General features: G+C 35.5%; 1 protein-coding gene across 4 annotated transcripts in view; it reads left to right on the forward strand.

The window, feature by feature from the left end:
* Positions 1-19,989, forward strand: part of LOC136029408 (estrogen-related receptor gamma-like) — a 180,060-nt gene that overhangs the window by 99,069 nt on the left and 61,002 nt on the right. For all 4 annotated transcript variants that reach the window (XM_065707771.1, XM_065707774.1, XM_065707772.1 and 1 more), the window contains one exon: positions 13,921-14,145. In XM_065707771.1, coding sequence (XP_065563843.1) covers positions 13,921-14,145 — 225 coding nt within the window. The remainder of the gene's footprint in view (positions 1-13,920; positions 14,146-19,989) is intronic.

Genomic DNA, 19,989 nt, shown 5'->3' on the forward strand with positions numbered 1-19,989 from the left:
GCTTTATCCTTTGCTTTATAGGAAAGCTGCAGACGGTCTTTATCTTCAGGCCTTGGCGTGTTCATGATATATCTCTTCGTTTCATTGCACCGTTCAATGAATTTCTGCGTTTCGTCTGACATCCATTCTTCCTTCTTTCTTTTCTTGTATCGAAGACTTGCCTTGGTGGCATCATGGTAGGTTATAAACGAGATATCTTCGACACCAGGATTGTCAGTTCTATCTGTTAGATCCAAGGCCTCAAATTTGTTTTTCAGAGAAATGCAGCACTCCTTTCGTAAATCTCGGTTTTTCAGTTTGTTTGTGTCAAACTGCCTAAAGGTACTGGTCACTTTCATCTTTGAGCTTTCAGCTTAATTTGTATTTCAGCCATCATCAATATATGGTCTAGATTAACGTCAGCTCCTCGAAAATCACATACGTCAAATAAGCGGCTCCTCAAACATCTTTAAACTAGAAAACGGTCGATTCGGTTTTTGTCCGACCATCTGGGGACACCCAGGAGTAATTGTGTGATCGTGCCACCTACAATAAAGTAGTTGCTCAGTGCGTAGTCTACAAGAAGCGCTCTGTTTTTGCTGATAACTCCTATACCAAATGGGCCCATGGCTTCTGGGCAATACTGACGGTCTACTTCAGCTTTGCCATTGATGATGCCCACAACGCAGAGAATATCATGTCTGGGTACCACTTTGGTGACTGCTTGTAAAATTTCATAAAATTTGTCTTTTTCATCTTTGTCGGCTTCATTTTTGGCAGCATAGCATACAATGATGTTCAGTTTGGCGTGGTTTGAAAATATCGGACTACCAATAAACGTTCTTTCATAGGGTTCCAGCTCACCATTCCCTTCGACGGGCTAGGTGACGTCAAAACTCTAACTCCAGGGCTGTGTCTTGTAGGATCTCCGCTAAAAGCGAAAGTGCATCGGTGGTCAAGTTTCTCTTGTTCGCTTCGTGTGAATCTAGCTTCACTTACTGCAAGTACATCCAGACAATGCTGTTTCATTTCTTTGAGAACTTGTTGGGCTCTTAAAATTTACTTCATCGTTCTTATATTCCAAAACCCTATTTCGGTGGTTCCTTTTGGAGTCAGAAATCGAGTCCGTGGGCGTGCAGGAGTCATCATCAGGGGGGTTAAAGTAGCCGAGGGTATAGTTCACGTTTCAATTGCAGTTGGTTTTCCCCAGGGGTGGCCCCGCTTGGTCCGGGTTTGGGTTGCAGACCCTCAGCCCAACCCTGCTCCTTTTAACAGGCTTGGGACTGGCTACTATATACACATTCGTTATTCATAATAGTTGGAGTTTTAAAGACTTTAAGACTTCAGCATAATGGCCGATGATTTATGGAAAAGCACCCCCTCCCTCATATACGAAATAGTTTCTGTTCATTTTAAGTTTTAATGTTGCTCCTTACTTTCAGTTGAAAAAAAGTTATTATTATTATTTAATGACGAAAAGAGGACGTCCTTTCATCTCAGCGAGTCCCCGCTTAGGGTGGCTAACTTATTATTATAACTCTCCTTTTTCTTTCCCGATAATATCAGACACATGCTGATATATTTTTATGCCCCCCTCCCGTCTACAAAAAAGAACAGTTTAGCTTATTTTAACTTATCTTTAATAGAGAGTTCTATTTGATATTGGTATTTCCCAGTTAAAAATTGATAATTACCCTACAGGTGAATTTATCTTAAAATTTTACCGTAGATAGACGATTATATAGAAGTGACATATACTATATCTTTAAAAAATGCTACTTAAAATTAGTATTGTCTTTTAAAATAATCTTCTCCTAATGTTCTCTTTTGCCTCGACAGCCTTGCCAATTTTTAGCTGTTGTGCGGCATTGCTTCAATTATGTCTTGCTCCACTATTGTGCACAATTGTTCGCATTTAATGAACAAGAAAGTAAACAAATATATCGATTTTTGGTGATCGATTACAATACATAATAATCTCACTCTTTGCTCTTAACAAATCTCTTGGCAACTAAAAGAAAATACTTTCTTGAAGGAGGAAGAAAACCAAATAATACAAAAGAACCCTCAATCAGAATTTCTTGGCTTTTGCGTTTCCTGACTTTGGAATGAATTACAGTGATTTTGTTGCAGTTCGTTGTTTAACAAGAGCAGCTGTAATGAATAGTAAGGCCAATTCACACACTTGATGTTGATTTCGACTTTTAATATTACTTTCTTTGCAAGGTTGGCCCTCGGGGGATAATCATTATGTGAAAATTCACGTAGGCAATATAATACCCATTTTAAGCTCAAACTAGTGACAAATAAGGAAAATAAAATGCAGCTACTACCTCATTTATAAGAAAAAAAGAAAAAACAAAAAAACAATAGAGCAGACATGGACAGGTTGCCAACATATTTAAGGAGAGGGGTCTGGTTTCCAAGCCCAACTCCTTCCTGTGATTGTGCCATTGAAATTATTTTGTATTTCATGAAACTGTGTTTTGAGGGAGTTAAGGAAACTTTCCAACATATTTCTAGTGTTAGCATTTATTGTCTGCACCACTAGCAACTTTTTGTGTTTTTTTTCAAAATAGTCATTTTTCTGTGTGAATAATTGAGGGTTTCAGAGGTCTTTATCTTTTTCTTACCGAACTTTCTCTTTTCTTCCAAATGGCATATTTAAATATACAAAGACACAAAACGTCTTCATTTGTGTAACCCAATGTAGACAAGAAAACATTGCTACCTTAAGCTGAAATGTAGTAAAATATGGTCATAAAAAAAGAAGAAAAACAAGCATTTGAATAAGACCTAAAAGGTTTTTATACGGTCCTGTCAATTTTCGAAGAAAACTACCAATTTTTATCCCTTCTTCCAACACAGTGTTTTGAATACATCCAGTCCTTATTGCCGGCCCTAAGTGGTACTATTTGACTATTTAGACTCTTTTTCTTTCGGCGAAATACTCACTTATTTATTTTAACGAGAATCGGCATAGTTTAGGTTTTTTCTCTCTTTTTCCATAAGAAATAATGTTAGTAATTGATTGTTTTTAATTTCTAAAACGTATCAATTAAAAAATAGTTTTTCTTACCGAAGTAAAGAGTTGAGTTGAAATTTAAAATGAACAAAATTATTGCTTTAAGATTACTCAAGATATTTGAAACAAAAAATTAATTGAAATAAATTGGTTCGAGGAATTTTCCAGTTTCTGTACAACTCTAGAAACTAGCATGTTGTTGAAAACACAATTCCACCAAAAAAAAAAAAAAAAAATGCTTTCAGATTAGTCAAGATATTTGAAACAAAAATTAAGTCAAATAAATTGACTCGATGAATTTTCCAGTTTCTATACAATTCTAGAAACTAGCATGTTGTTGAAAATACAATTCCACCAAAAAGAAGGATGTTCCCTTTGGATCAGAAAGTTTAACTGACTATGAATTCGAAAACTTTAAGAGTATAATTATAACTATTTGAAAAACTTAGCCAAGCCCTTGAGTTTTTAAAAAATTAAAAAAAAAACTCAGCCTTGGGCTGTCCTCCCACTTTAACCCTCTCTAGGAAAAAGTATTGTTTCACAAAATGGCAGAATTGCCAATTTGTTCCAGCACAGTCTCTTTTGTTACTAAAGAAGTCATCGTACGCTAAAGATTTAGTAAGAATCTGGTAATTTCTGCAGCATCCATGTCAAAATCAGCAGGCGGTTTTTGAGTAAACACAGAACTTACTGCGGCATTCACGTTATACTTTGGAGCCATTTTTTACGACAGTGTGTCGGAAGGCTTCTGTCTAGGTTTTAGACCATGACGGACCAATCGGCTCCATCACAGTTTGTATTCCCTGGCATATTAACCCTTTTAGGGGGAGAAATTATGTTCTTCCGCGAAAAAAGGCAGAAAACGAGTCCTGTTTAGGGTTTTAGAGCATGAAAATTTATGAAATTTTTTAGCATGAAATTTTTATTCCCTAGCATTTTGACCCCCTTTGGGCAAAATCAATAATTGATGGCAGAAAATGTAAGAAAGTGTTACTCCCTATCCTGAAATTCTACGACTACTGGTTCGATATGGTTACCCCTGGGAAAAAGGAACAAGAGCAAAGAGCTCATAATGGCACTTGCGACGAGGTCGGAAGAGCCAAGAGCTCATATGGTATGAGCTCTAGCAAAATTCTAAGAATCAATAAATTAATTTAAAAAGAAAATCAGAGGCTTAATGCCGGTCGGGATTTAAAAAAGAGCTCTGAGACACGAGGTCCTTCTAAATATCCGATCCGATCATCCATTCGTAAGTTAAAAATACCTCATTTTTTTCTAATTTTTTCTCTCCCTTCAGCCCCTCCCTCCAGATGGTCGAATCGAGGAAAACGACTTTAGCAAGTCAATTCGTGCAGGTCCTTGACACGCCTGTCAATTTTCATCGTCTCAGCACGTCCAGATGCACCGAACTCGCCAAAGCACTGGAAATCCCCCTCCCCAAAAGAGAGCGGATCCTGTCCAGTTTTGTCAATTACGTATCTAGAACTTATGCTTATTCTTCCCATCAAGTTTCATCTCGATCTCTCCACTCTAAGCGTTTTCCAAGATCTCCAGTTTCCCCCTCCAACCCCCCCCCCCCATGTCACCTGATCTGGTCGGGATTTAAAATAAGAGCTCTGAGATATGATATCCTTCTAAATATCAAATATCATTAAGACCCGAAGCACCGAACTCGCCAAAGCACTGGAAATCCCCCCAACTCCCCCGAAGAGAGGGGATCCGGCCCAGTTATGTCATTCACGTATCTAGAGTTTGTGCTTATTCCTCCCATCAAGTTTCATCCCGATCTCTCCACTCTGAGTGTTTTCCAAGATTTTCAGTTTTCAAGATTTCCGTTTCCCCTCTCCACTCCTCTATGTCCACAGATCCGATTCGAATTGAAAATGAAACATCTGAGACATAAGATCTTTCTATATATCAAGTTTCATTAAGATCCATCCGATCACCCATCCGTTAGATAAACATACCTCAATTTTCGCGATTTTCCATCCCTCCAGCCCACCTCCAAGATGGTCAAATCGGGGAAACGACTGTTATCAAGTCAATTTGTATAGGTCCCTGACATACCAATTTTCATTATCCTAGCACGTTCAGAAGCACCGAACTAGCCAAAGCACTAGGAATCCCCCCAACTCCCCCAAACAGAGTGGATCCGGTCCTGTTATTTCAATCACGTATCTAGGACTTGTGTTTATTCTTCCCACCAAGTTTCATCCCGACCTCTCCACTCTAAGTGTTTTCCAAGATTTCCGATTTCCCCCTCTAACTCCCCCCAGTGTCCCCAGATCTGATCGGGACTCAAAATAAGAGCTTTGAAGCACGAAATCCTTCTAAATTTCAAATTTCATTAAGATACGACCACCCGTTCGTAAGTTAAAAATGCCTCATTTTTTCTAATTTTTCCGAATTAACCTTCCCTCCACTCCCCCCCCCATATGGTTGAATCGGGGAAGAGACTACCTCTAGTTTAATCTGGTCTGGTTTCAGATACGCCTGCCAACTTTCATCGTCTTAGCATATCTGGAAGTGCCCGAATTTGCGAAACCGGGGCCGACAGACAGACAGACAGAAATTGCGATCGCTATATATCACTTGGTAAATACCAAGTGACATAAAAAACAGACACGATAGTGTTTCCTGTGCAAAAAATAGGGTTTTCTTGTTGTTCAAGATAAGGAACTGTAATTCTCATGTACAGGGTTTTGGTCGTGGTGATTCCAATACCGCACTATTTACTTTTATTTGACGCTATTTTGAAATTCCAGTAAATCTGTTTTCTCATTAAACCGTTATTATTAAGACAAATCAAAATAATAGTTACCATCTCTTAACCCACTTTAAAGACAATGTTTTCTTACTAGAAAGTTTTTTTATTCAAAATATAATTTTAAACTTTCTGTTCTGTTAATATGGGCTGGGGTTCGCTCTACTAGGTTGAAGCTATTGCTGCAACTATGATCGATTAATCATGATGAAACGGAAAATTGTCAAACTTACTAGACAAATTGGATATCAAAATGCTTCTCTTTGGATCAAGAATCTTGTAATGGATCGAACTTACAAAGAAGCTTTTTTCGTAAAAAAGAAACAGTTGGTTGACAACGAGAAGATCATATATTTATTGAGAATACGTTGATGTGACATGTTTCTCTTCTTGAAGGATGCATGTTAAATTACTCAAATTTAATATGATTCAATCTTGGAGTGCCAGGGCCAAAACATAAGTTTAATCGTTACTATTCTTATTTTAATTCTTAGAATCTATCGATTAATCACGATGAAAAACACAATTGTCTAAATTTCCAGACAAAGAGGAATTCAAATATTTTCTTCTGAGTTAGATATTTCGCAATACCGAACTTAGAAGGAGAGACGTGTTGTTTTCCTGTACGGAAAGCGGCCATAACTGGATTATATGATGGAACACATTTCTCATAAAACGCATATTTGGTTCATGGAGAATTACTGATGCAAGTCCATTTCAAAAAACCGATTTTTTTCTCCAACAAAATATCATATGCAAGTCCTATAATAATGAGGTTGGATTTGAAAACGTTTGGTCTTGTCATTTCTTGGAATAAAATTAGTAATGGAAGTAAAAAGAAAATTGTTGAAATAACAAGGTAAGTAGAATATCGGGAAAAATTCATTCAATTTCGGAAAACTTTAGCTTTCTTGTACTTTGTATATGAGACTTTTATTGAATGACAAAAACATGATATTGTCATCGAGCAGGCCTGTGGTGCAATAAAGAGGTTGCACACTGCCTACAATAAATATGTGCCAATTTTTTATCTCAACCGTGTTCTCACCACCTTCACCTTCTTTGCATTTGGCCTGACCTACGCTACATGTGAGCTTGCATTCACTTTTATGTCAATGCATCTGGTTTATGCCTTACCTCGACGTCTCCAGCGTACAAGGGATGCATGGTGTTTGGTAACGTTGATAATGCATTTCTTCTTCAGTGTACCATCTTATTGGTAGTTTTAAAGAGTCTAGATATAAATATTCCATTTTTCAGTTATCCCATATTGTAAAGATAGACGTTTATTGATCTGTTTATTCAAATACACCGATTATCGCGTGTAAAAACTCTTTCAAAGCACCAAATAAATTGGAAAGCAGAAAGTTTCCTCCAGAGTAACATATTGTACAATGTTGAACCTGAAGGAGAAAGATATATTAGGTTCTCGTAGGGGAAACGAAACACTTTGATGTAACGACAAGAGCATGATCGTGTGATTGAACACGTCTTTGATGGGTATTTTTTCCGTTAGCTCTCAAAAATACAGTACATTTAGATTCATCAAGGAGTCTCTAAGAAAGGCAACGGTTTTGTTTGATGCGTTCAGGTAAAAGAGTGTTTAAGCCCATGACACTCGATTTTGAAATGGGCAGTTCTATACGGAAAGGTTACATTTTCTGAGCACTTGTAAAATGAAAATATTTTAACTTCTAGGTACTAACTTTATAACAGCTTTTTTTGAAGGAAATGGCAATTTTCCAGAAACCTTTCATACTAAATTAGCTACAACAAGAAAGAAAATTTTATTTAATTCTTATCAGAGAAGCTTCGTTATATGTTTCTTTGAATTAGTCTGAGTTTTATCAGTTCTTGTCCAAATGCTTATGAATTTTCACATTCTTCGGTCCATTTTTCCGACATGACTCCCATGACTTTATTAAAGTGCAAATTATGTTCTAGCCTTGAGAAGGCATGGGGGTTATCAGCCCTACTTATGTTAATTGTTGCTCGTTTTGAGTTTAACTCGGTTATTTATTGAAATTTCTGTTCGTTTCGAGTTTCATTTATTTATTGATGGTGATTTGTAGTAGATTTATGCTTGGAAGGTTGTTTAAATGTATTTCTGCTCATTTTTGGCTTAGTGGAGCTGTTTACTTTTCTTGGAAAAAAAATTCATTGAAAAAGTTTTTAAATTAATTTCTGTTCGTTTTTTGTTGACATATTTTTTTCATCGAAATAATATATTATATTTTCTTTACTTTTCAAACAGTTCGTGGTAACGAACTGTAGTAAGGAGCAACCCGGCTCAATAGTAACCAAAACTAAAATATTGAATTTTGATATCAATAGCTACATCAAAAGAATCGCATTTTAATGCTGATTTTAAATATATAAGTTTCATCAAGTTTAGTCTTACCCATCAAAAGTTACGAGCCTGAGAAAATTTGCCTTATTTAGGAAAATAGGGGAAACATCCCCTAAAAGTCGTAGGATCTTAACGACACCATCAGATTCACACCATCGACTCTTTGCCACAATTCTACTTTTTAAAACAATTACAAGCTTTAGCGTAAAGAGCGAGGGATTGTGGAGGGGACGACCCATTTCATATACGGAGTAATTTCTGTTCGTTTTAAGTTTTAATGTCGCTCCTTACTTTCATCTAAAAAAATTAGTTTTTTTATTATTTAATTTCCATAAGAATCCATAGTTTGACTTCCTATTTGTCCGTTGGAAATTTTAATTCAGACACAAATAGTATTGTTTAATTTAAGTTTGTATCTCCTTAAGTTGACCTGAAAAATAAAACTTTATTAATAATATCATTCCCAAGAAATTATATTTGTACTCATTGACAACCTGGATACACTTACACTCTTTCGATTTATTTAAACTGTAAGAGCAGAAGTACTAATAGTAGTAACCACGAAAGTTTCGTGGTTATTGGTAAACATACACACAGTGTCTTTTGATTTAGTTTTAAAGAAACATTTAGTTTTAATGCATAATGGATCAATTCTATAATTGTGAGGGATTGAAATACTCAATATCCCTAGAGACATAGCTACTGACGTTCATTTTTTTCCACAATGCTGAACAAAAAGAATGTCTCAAAATTTTGATTGGATGTGTTTGGAAAAAGAATGGGCTTGGGAGAAGGGTTGCTTGCCCTCTAATTTCTTTTTACTGTTAAAAAGGACACTAGAACTTTTAACCTTTAACCAAATTAGCTCCTTCAAAAGCTTCAATGCTATTTCTAGCTGTATATTCATATGCTTTTCGTGATTTCCATATTCATGTTCTTAGCCTTACAATAGTTACAATAGAGGTAGTAGTGGAAGTAGCTGTGGTAGTAGTAGTATTGAATATAGCAACGGTAGCAGTATTAGTAGTAGCATGCACATATTACCTTTAGATGAAGTGATCTTCCCCTTTCAGTATTCTTTGAAAGGTCCAACTTAACACTCAAATCTGTTCTCGAGATAGGCTCTTTTTACAATGTTCATGCACATAATGTCTTTTGACGTAGTTTAAATTTCCCCTCAGTCTTTTAAATGTGGTACTATCATTGTAGTAATGGTAGTAGAAGCGGTACAAGTGGTACAAGCGGTAGCTGTAATAGTGCTAGTAACGTACAAATATTACCTTTTTGGTCAATTGATCATCTCCCTTATCATTTTCTGAAAGTTGCAAATTAATATACTCAGTCATTCCTAAAATACGCTCTTTTAACAACCCGTATATACATAAAATGTTTTGATTTAGTTCAGCACTCCACTCGACCTTCTCTCAAAGGGTCACCTGGATGCCCTTCTTTTTTTGGAAAGTAAATGTGAAAAATGCATATCTTTCTCAAAAAAATATACCATATTTAAACAGTGAACGAATTGCCATGCTCTTGGGGCTGTGATAGGATTGGCATCCCCTAAGACATAGTTACAGTGTTTTTTGACATATGTAATGTATTTTCAATTTGTATGATATTAAGCTGCTATGGGCATACTTTTAGCTCTAAAAACTTTTAAGGACTAGCACTAATTATTTAGCACTAATAATTACTATATAAACGTTATCAATTTTAAACATTAAGTATCAAAGGGTGACTGAGCCAAATTTGAGGTCCTTCGTATGAAACATACGTTATTTTTGTGGTTGTTTTAACCTCTATCAAACATTACATGCTGCTTTAATAGGCTGTAAAAAAATACTTTAATTTGTAGGACTTTTTAAAACACACTGTCATAAATTCTTTTAAATTATAAAATAAATGTGATTTTTGCCAAGCCTTTGAAATCTCTGTCTCTGTAAAAAAAAAATAAGTGCTGCTTTAATGAACTCCAATGACTTTTCTGTAGCTTTAAGAGAAAAAAACGTGACGGGAGGCAACTATCAAAATTTCTATACGCAAACATCAAAGAAAAATTTTTTAGAAAAAACACTTGAAGAGTTGCCCAATTTATATGAAATTCAGCATAACTCGTGACTTCAACTGTGAAATTCAACTGTTTACGAAATCCAAAAGCACGATGTTGTCAGGGCCCTAATAAATATATAAATAATAATTAAATAAAGAATGATTTTAAATAAATTTAATAAATTAAATTTAATAATTAAATAAGTACCACATTCTAAATAAATAATAATAAATTTCAAAATGAAATTTATAAACCCTAGAATATTGCCAATTTCAAAATGTGTCAAATTTATAAATTTAATGATTCTATCCAATGAGAATGCCGCGGATATTATAAATAGCTTGGACCAGAAGCATTAATTTTTAGTAACATGTGAGTAACTCTTTTTTCGCTGTTTTTAAGCAATCTTTAGATTACGAGCCTTCCTACGGAGCACTTAACCTTAATTGGACCCATGGTTCTATCACTTGTAAAAAAAAAAACTGGTAATTTTTCGTAACTCGCAGCCATTCACTAGTTCTTGTCTATAGATTCAACAGGTTTAATTAAAATGGCTATACATTTTATACTTGGCTCAGATTTTTCAAATTCTACATTAGAAGATCGGTTTGGTAGGGAAGAGAGGGCAATTTGGAGCGGGTATATCTTCATAAAAACTTTTAAAAAGTTGAAACAAGTACAAATATAAGAAATTTAAAATAGCCCTCGTAATATATCGATATTTCAGGAAGGTACTGACCCCAAGGCACTTATTCCTTGCGTAAGAGTGGGTCAGAGATCCTTAGGTTCTTAAAAAAATAGGATTTTTATGTAGTTCACTAAATTATTGATCGGACGAACAAAAAAAAATTCACATATTTCGTAAGCTTTTCATTATATTCGAAAAACTAACAAGAATTCCTTAAGGATTTATTTTTTTTTTAAACTGTAAGTAAGAAGCGACCCCGCTCAATAGTAACCGAAACTCTAAAATTGGAATTTGATACCGATAGATACATCAAACAAATCGGATTTTTATGCTGATTTTGAACATTAAATTTTGTATTTTCTGCCAGAAGAAATATCACGCATGCGTGTTTCTTTGTTGTTGTTTTTTTTGTGTGTGTTTTTTTTCCAGGGGTGATCGTATCGACTCTTTGGTCCTAGAATATCGCGAGAGGGCTCTTCGAGCGGGAGTTAAAGCTCTAGTGCCCTTTTCAATTGATTGAAAAAATTGAAGAGCAACTAGGTCCCCTCCCACGCTCATTCCCAAAGTCACCGGATCAAAATTTTGAGATAGCCATTCTGTTCAGCATAGTCAAAGGTCTAACAATTACGTCTCTGAGGACGACTTAATCCCCTACAGTCCCCGGGGTCCCCCACAGTCCCCACAATCCATTGTTTACATATATTATTGGTTATTAGGAAATTTACAGACGTTTTCAGGGGGATTATTTCTTGTGGTGGTTGGATGGCACGGGGAGAGAGGTTACGTGGGAGGATCTTTCTATGAAGGAATTTTTCTTGGGGGAAGAGAATTTTCCATGAAGGGAGTGCCGGTTCTCCCAGCATTATTTAAAAAACCATCAGAAACTAAATTAAAAATAAAAAAAAATCAACTGAAAGTAAGGAGCAACATTAAAACTTCAAAAAAACGAAACTATTACTTATATGAGGACGTTCACCCCCTCGTCAATACCTCGTTCTTTACGCTAAAGTGTTTTTAGCACTTTGAAAAGAGCTATTCATTCTAATTAAACGGCCTTTGTGATTCAGGGATTATTCTTAAAGAATTGGGAAAAAAATTTTTTCTATATATTTAATTTATTTAAGTTTAGTCTTATCGATTAAAGACTACGAGCCTGAGTAAATTCGCACGATTTTCGAAAAAAACAGCCCCTAAAAGTATTATAATCTTAACGGAAATTATACCATCAGATTCAGCGTACCAGAAAACCCTACTGTAGTTGTTTCAAACTCGTTTCTGCTAAAATGTGAAATTGTGTATTTTTTGTCAGAAGAAAGATCACGGAGGCGTGTTTATTTTTTTTTTTTTTTTTTCCAGGGGTGATCATATCGATCCAGTGGTCCTAGAATATCGTAAGACGACTCATTCGAAACGAAATTAAAAGTTCTAGTGGCTTTTTAAACGGACAAAAAAATTGGAGGGCAACCTAGCCCCATCTTCCGCTTTTTTCCCAAAGTCGTCTTATTAAAAATTTTGAGATAGCCATTTTGCTCATCATAGTTGAAAGGCCCAATTATTATGCCTTTGGATATAACATGACCCCCCCCCCCCACAGCCCCAGGGGAAATGTTTTAAGTGAAAGTGTTTTTAAGTGCCCTTTTTTACATATAGTATTTGTTACTGTGAAGTTTGTATACATTTTTGAGTGGGGGGAGGGGTTCTAGGGGTTTTTCCACGGGTGAAATTTGTATGGGGAGGGAAGTTCCCGGGGGGTGAACTCGTCGGAGGAAATTATACACTGGGAAAATTTGCCAGAATTCCTATACAAAATTATTTTTAAATGTCTTGCTTTCTCTTTTCCATCTCAATTTTACATGTAGAGTTGTTAAGGGTAATTGTCCGGGATAAATTTTCACCGAGATTGAATTGTCTAGATAATATTTTCGCGGGAAGGGGATTTCTCCGTGGAGGTGGGGCCAGATTTCTTGGCATTATTTAAAACTGATCAGAAATTAAATAAAAAAAAACAAGTTTTTCAACTGAAAGTAAGGAGCAAAATTAAAACTTAAAACGAACAGAAATTATTACGTATATGAAGGGGATTGCCCCCTCCTCAACACCTCGCTCTTTACGCTAAAGCTTGAATTTTGTCCAAATTCTTTAAGAACAACTCCTGAAACACAAGGGTCGTTTAATTAGAACAATAGGAAGCTTTTTAAAAGTACTAAAAAAAATAGCGTAAAGAGTAAGGTGTTAAAAGAGGGGGCAATCCCCTTCATACGCGTAATGATTTCTGTTCTTTTTAAATTTCAATGGTTACTCCTTACTCTCAGTTGAAAAAGCTGTTTTTTTTTGTTTTTTTTTAATTTAATTAGTTCCTAGAGCCATGCGCGAATCCGTTCAATCTCTTTTAAAGAAACCCGGACTATTTTCTTATTATTTGACATAAAACGTTTGGCCCTATTAAAGTTATTACTACTAATGGTGGTGATGAAATGGGGGGGGGGGATTAATTCTAACGATTCCAGTAGTGGTGTACTTCAACTTCTTTAGGATGTATTCACCAAACTAAGAATTGGCTGAATAAGAGAGAGAATGAGTGTGTGTGAGAGAGAGAGAGAATGCCTTATTTTAAGGTATTACGTCGAAAATGAGAGAGAGAGAGAGAGAGAGAGAGAGAGAGAGAGAGAGAAAACTTATTATAGAAAACAAATAACAACTACAGTTTAACGGCCGCCCCAAGAAGTAAAAAATATGTCCGAGGGGGATGGCAAAATATGCACTAAAACAAGTAAAACACAACAAACAACCAGTTTACTGCACACTTCCTAATTGGCACCACAAACCTTATAAAAAAGTAATTTCATCAAATTTCAACTATTCTATTCATAGCCCTAGAGGCCATAACTATAATTAAAGTGTTAATAAACACCCCCGCCTCACCCTGCAAAAAAACTAAAAATTATACTTGCTATTAACATTCCTTTGATTACACACTTAATAAGTGAGCTACTTTTTACTCTGAAAGGAAATATGAGGGGTTGAAAGCCCACATTGTTTCTTTTTCATCTATTTTTTTTTCCAGGAAATATTGAATATCAGTGTCCTTCGAGTGGTGAATGTGAAATAAATAAAAGAAGACGGAAAGCATGTCAGGCTTGTCGCTATCACAAATGCATACGTGTTGGAATGCTCAAAGAGGGAGTTAGACTGGACAGGGTGAGAGGAGGTCGACAAAAATACAGAAAAATTGTACAAAACTCATTCGATCCCTGTAGTCCGCCAGATCAGCGTAGGCCGTCTTTAGAAGGTAAGTAACGTTCAGTAAGTCAGAGATTACAGAGTAAGGCCTGTGGGCCCGATATTGCCCACGATTTAGTCTAAGCTGAGCTAAAAAAATCTCTGAAATATAAAAAGTTTTCGGTGTTTTAAATCAAATTCAAACTCGAGACGATTTTATTGTCAAACGTCTTCAACAGTCATGCCGATTAGTGGCAGTTCCTGTCACAATAAAATATAAGGCATTAAACATATAAAAATCACAGCCATAACCATCGTCAAAAAATTCCTATGCTAACTCGAAATAACACAAGAGTCAAACTAAAGTCTAAGACAGTCAAATAACCAAATCTCGGGAAAAAATGAAATTCAAGTTCAAATTAGAAATAAAAATATCTTTTAAATCAACAACGAATAGTAAGAATAATGAATTAAAGCAAATATATAATATTTTTCTCCGAAAATATTGCTTCTAAGTATAAATATATAGCTGAAAAAAATGATTTTACAAGGGGGCGGGTAGTCTCAAAGTCTATCAAAGCAAAAAAAAACAAGATAATTGAAAACTGTAAAAAAGTATGGTGGATGTGTAAAATTCATTGGATTTTAGTGTGAGGGAGCCATGAGACCCCCTGCATACACTGCCACATGCAAAGTCTTGTGTGCTTTTGATTTAATCAACAGTTTCAAACCTTAGAAACACCGCAAGGTAGGTGATAAACGTAACTTCCATTTACGATATTTTAAACACTGTAAAACACTGTGTTTAAAATACATGTGTTATCTTCAAGTGGAGGAAATTCCGAATAAGGTAAAGATTTTTATTTAGCAATCACCTGAAAGCATTGTAACTTCAATTAAAATTATCACATTTATTTATAGGGTTGTAGAACCATTCGTGGTTTTTTTGTTGTTGTTTGATTTTGCCAGTGTTTTGAGAAGACACTCTTTAATAAGCAGGTGTGTCTTTCAATTATACCAAGTATCCCTGTTCAAGTTTGTGAAGTTCAAGCTGGATATAGACAACCCCCCCCACCCTATCCTAGTGGGTTTCATGGCCTAAAGACAAGGGAATAGGAAAAATGAATCCAACAATAGAAAAGAAAAAGAAAAATCAAATGCCATTTATCACTATTAATCAGCTCAGGTCAGGTTGTACGGGACTCCACAAACCCGGCAAAAAAAAAGGAAAAAAGGATGAAAGACACAAAAAAGTGACAACACTATTTTATCCAGTTCGATTTTATATTTTGACTAAAGAAGCGTCTAAAAATTATAAATTTGCAATTTCAAAATCTAATTATTGTATTTTTTGGATAAATTCGCATAGATGCATGTGAAAATGTGCACGAAAATGATTGAATCCTGCGAAGGCATATTTTGGGTACAGATGTTTTAGTTTAGCACAGATCTCAAACCCTGCTACAGGATAGCCCCTAGGCATGTTTATGAATGTTTATTTTTTGTATTAATTTATTAATTGTTGTTTGTTCTATTGCTATTAATTTAATATAAATGGGTGTCTCGTTATCCGGACTTTTGGTATATATTTTTAAAGTTCAAGTTAAGTAAAGTTTACTTTAATAGATTATTTTGAATTGCTTTTGCAGATAAAAAGAAGACAAAAAGCTTAAAAAATATATAACTTGTATTGTGAGACCAGATGAGGCATCGGAAAATGGATTGAACGAATTAATCTATCGTTCATTCATCCTAACGGATTGGTTATCACACCAGACATGAAATCTTTGTCCGTGAGGACAGAGATTCGAGTCTTGGTGTCGCTGGTCATTTGGTTTGGAACAGGAGGCAGGGGCATGCCTCTGTAAGCTCAGTCAGATTCGACCCAGCTCTAAATGGGTGCCTAGAGAAATCTGGGGAAGGTAAAACGAAAAGGTGTGTGAAAGCACATGATGGCTGGCCCCCAACCCCCAATTGCACATCCTGGCTGAATGGCCATGAAACGGAGATCAGTACCGCCGGTAGGGACTGTAAAGTCAAATACCGTATTCTTTTCCTTTACGTTTTACCTTAATCTATCGTTTGAGTTAAGAAATTGGGCTTAAAATGATTTTTAATAAGTTTCATAGTGCCTTTTGAAATATCACGATGATCTTGCGAATTTATTTGTTCATAGAAAATAGTTTCAGTAGGCAATTTATGCTTGATAAAAAAGGATAGACTCAGCTCAAATCAAGAGACACAACTTTAGTCCACTTTCTAAGGAAAGGGATTGATCGTCAAAGATTTCCAATAAGGAACTCGGACGCAAATAAGCATAAAAGAGGGAAAGTCATTCACGATGCTAATGAGGAGGTTTCTACAAAGAGAGAGAAAATTAGAAATCGTTTCCTGAATGGTAAATAGAAATCTTTCTGGTGATAAGTAAGTTCAGGCACACTCTGCCTGTAAAAACGGTCACGGTTGGAGTGTTTACACATCTTACACACTGTAACGAGAATAATCGAACAGAGCGTGGTAACGAACTGTAGTAAGGAGCGACTCGGCTCAATAGTAACTGAAACTCTAAAAAATGGAATTTTGATACGAATAGTTACATCAAAGGAATCGCATTTTAATGCTGATTTTAAATATATAAGTTTTATCAAGATCGTTTATACTCATCAAAAGTTACGAGCCTGAGAAAATTTGCCTCATTTAAGAAAATAGGGGGAAACACCCCCTAAAAGTCATACAATCTTAACGAAAATTAGGAAGTTTCAACCTCCTATCTACAAAAATGTGGAATTTCGCATTTTTTCCGAGAAGACAGATCACGGATGCGTGTTTATTTGTTTGTTTTTTTGTTGTTTTTTTCCCAGGGGTGATCGTATCGACTCAGTGGTCCTAGAATGTCGCGAGAGGTGTCATTCAAACGAAAATTAAAAGTTCTAGTGCCCTTTTTAAGTGACCAAAAAAATGGAGGGCCCCTAGGCCCCCTCCCATGCTCATTTTTTTCCCAAAGTCACCGGATCAAAATTCTAAGATAGTCATTTTATTCACCATAGTCGAAAAACCTAATAACTATGTCTGTAGGGACGACTTACTCCCCCGCAGTCCTCGTTGGAGGGGCTGCAAGTTGCAAACTTTGACCTGTGCTTACATATACTAATGGTTACTGGGAAGTGTACAGACGTTTTCAGGGTGATTTTTTGGTTTAGGGGGGAGAGTTGAGGGGGGGGGGTTACGTGGGAGGATATTTCCATGGAGAAACTTTTCATGGGGGAAGAGAATTTCAATAAGGGGGTGCAGGATTTTTTAGCATTATTTGAAAAAAAAACAATGAAAAACGAATATGAAAAGTTTTTTCTACTGAAAGTAAGGAGTAGCATTAAAACTTAAAACAAACAAAAATTATTACGTATATGAGGGGTTTACCTTCTCGTTATACCTCACTCTTTACGCTAAAGTATTTTTAGTAATTTCAACTATTCATTCTACTGCCTTTTTGATTCAGAGGTCATTTTTAAGGAATTGGGAAAAAATTTAAGCTTTAGTGTAAAGAGCGAGGTATCGACGAGGGTTGAATCCCCTCATATACGCTATAAAAACATACGAATATAGAAGTTAGTTACGTAAGTTAATTCGTAAGTTACGTATATTTTCTTACCAATGAAAACGTTTGTAAAAAATTAAAAGTTCTAGTTGCTTTTTTAAGTAATCAAAATATTGGAGGGCAACTAGGCCTCCTCCCTCGCTCATTTTTTCTCAAAATCTTCCGATTAATTACAAATAATTAATATGCAAATTTTGTTTTAATTATTTATGTGTGGAGAGCCAAGATCAATATATGCATTAATTCAAAGACGTCCAGAAATTAAATAAAAGTTTCTTACTATTTTAAAAATAGAGTTAAGAGAAAGAGTCAAACTTTAGCGTAAAGAGCGGGGCGTTGAGGAGGAAAAGCCTCTTTCATATACGGAGTAATTTCTGTTCGTTTTAAGTTTTAATCTTGCTCCTTACTTTCATTAAAAAAAATTGTTTTTTTAATTAATATAAGTAATAGAACTAGGTGTGCATTGTGCTTTACAGAAGTAATTCGTGATACTTTTGGGTTTACAGCAATCTCATCAAATCTTGTTAATGTTACTTGATTTTTTTCCCGAGAAAGAAACAGTTTTAAGTGAAGCTGGTGTCCGTAAAAAGAGGATGGTGAGTTTTTATAGAGTTTTTCTCCAAATAGAGTTTTTTACCCCCATAAACAAATGTAGATAGCAATTATCTACCAGGCCAAACAACTGTTACAGGCTATGACAGGATGGTCGAGAACCGAGACTGGGGCCCATGACGCATCTCCTCTGGTCTCCTCCCCTACCGTATTTGTTTTTTCCTACTTTACGATATGGTACTAACACAAATAAATGTGACAGACCATAGCAGTGGCCTTAGGCTTTGGAAACAAAGAACAACATGCATCATTTTTCTTGACCTTTCTTGCAATTACTGTTTCAGATCCTACGAAATAGCGAAAAATTGTTAAATATTTTGACAGCAGATTCATTTTGAATAATGTTTGTTTTATTGATTGAATGCTGTAGTTGTCAGACCCTCAAAAATTAAAAAGGGTTTGTCTGAAGAAGAAATTTTCATAAGAAAAAGAAACAAACAGATGATGAAGAATTCCTTAAAGACGGTCACAAATGCGCCGTATTCTAACAACCAACCTTATTCTTTATTTCCTAACACCCAATAAATGGTTTTGATCAATCGAAAACTACGTATACAAGTCAACACTTTTATTACCCAGCGCCAAAACAAAAAACCTAATATGATCCACTTTGTTATTTAAAAATTACAGCATGTACAAGCTAAAGGTACCTTCTTCATGTTAAAATGTGGCACTTATCAACTAGTCTGTGTATATGATAGCGAACTATCATATACATGATTTCATATGATTTACTTCTACGTCTACAACATGATATAAAATTTTCCTACCTCAAAATCAAACAGTTCGTGGTAACGAACTGTAGTAAGGAGCGACCCGGCTCATTAGTAAACAAAACTCTAAAAAATGGAATTTTTATACCAATAGGTAGATCAAAAGAATCGCATTTTAATGCTGATTTTAAATATATATGTTTCATCAAGTTTAGTCTTACCCAGAGTTACGAGCCTGAGAAAATTTGCCTTATTTGAAATTTAAAATTTGACTTTAAATTTATTTGAAAATTATTATTTGAAAATTATTTGATATTATTTGAAAATTTGAAAATTGCCTAAAAGTCATAGAATATTACCGAAAATCACAGCATCAGATTCAGCGTATCAGAAAACCCTATTGTAGAAGTTTCAAGCTCCTATCTAAAAAAATGTGGAATTTTGTATTTTTTGCCAGAAGGCAGATCACGGATGCGTGTTTGTTTGTTTGTTTGTTTTTTTGTTTTTTTTTGTTTTGTTTTTTCCAGGGGTGATCGTATCGACCCAGTGGTCCTAGAATGTTGCGAGAGGGCTCATTCTAACGAAAATGAAAGTTCTAGTTCCCTTTTTAAGTAACCAAAAAAATTGGAGGGCACCTAGGCCCCCTCCCACGCTAATTATTTTCCCAAAGTCAACGGATAAAAATTTAAAAAATAAGGAGCGACATTAAAACCTAAAACGAACAGATATTACTTCGTATATGAAAGGGGCTGCTTCCTCATCAACGCCCCGCTCTTTACGCTAAAGTTTTTTACTGTTTTAAAAAGTAGAGTTGAGAGAACGAGTCAAACTTTAGCGTAAAGAGCAGGGCGTTGATGAGGAAGTAGCCCCTTTCATATACGAATTTTCAAGTCTTCTAGCGTTTCCTTGGCTGCAGCTTCCTAATTTCGATTAAATGTGCGTAATTTGTTGCGGACGGTAGGTAAGGCTCATAAGTGGTGTACGTGTCTGGAAA

Source organism: Artemia franciscana, chromosome 7 (assembly GCF_032884065.1).
Source record: "Artemia franciscana chromosome 7, ASM3288406v1, whole genome shotgun sequence".
Lineage (NCBI taxonomy): Eukaryota > Metazoa > Arthropoda > Branchiopoda > Anostraca > Artemiidae > Artemia > Artemia franciscana.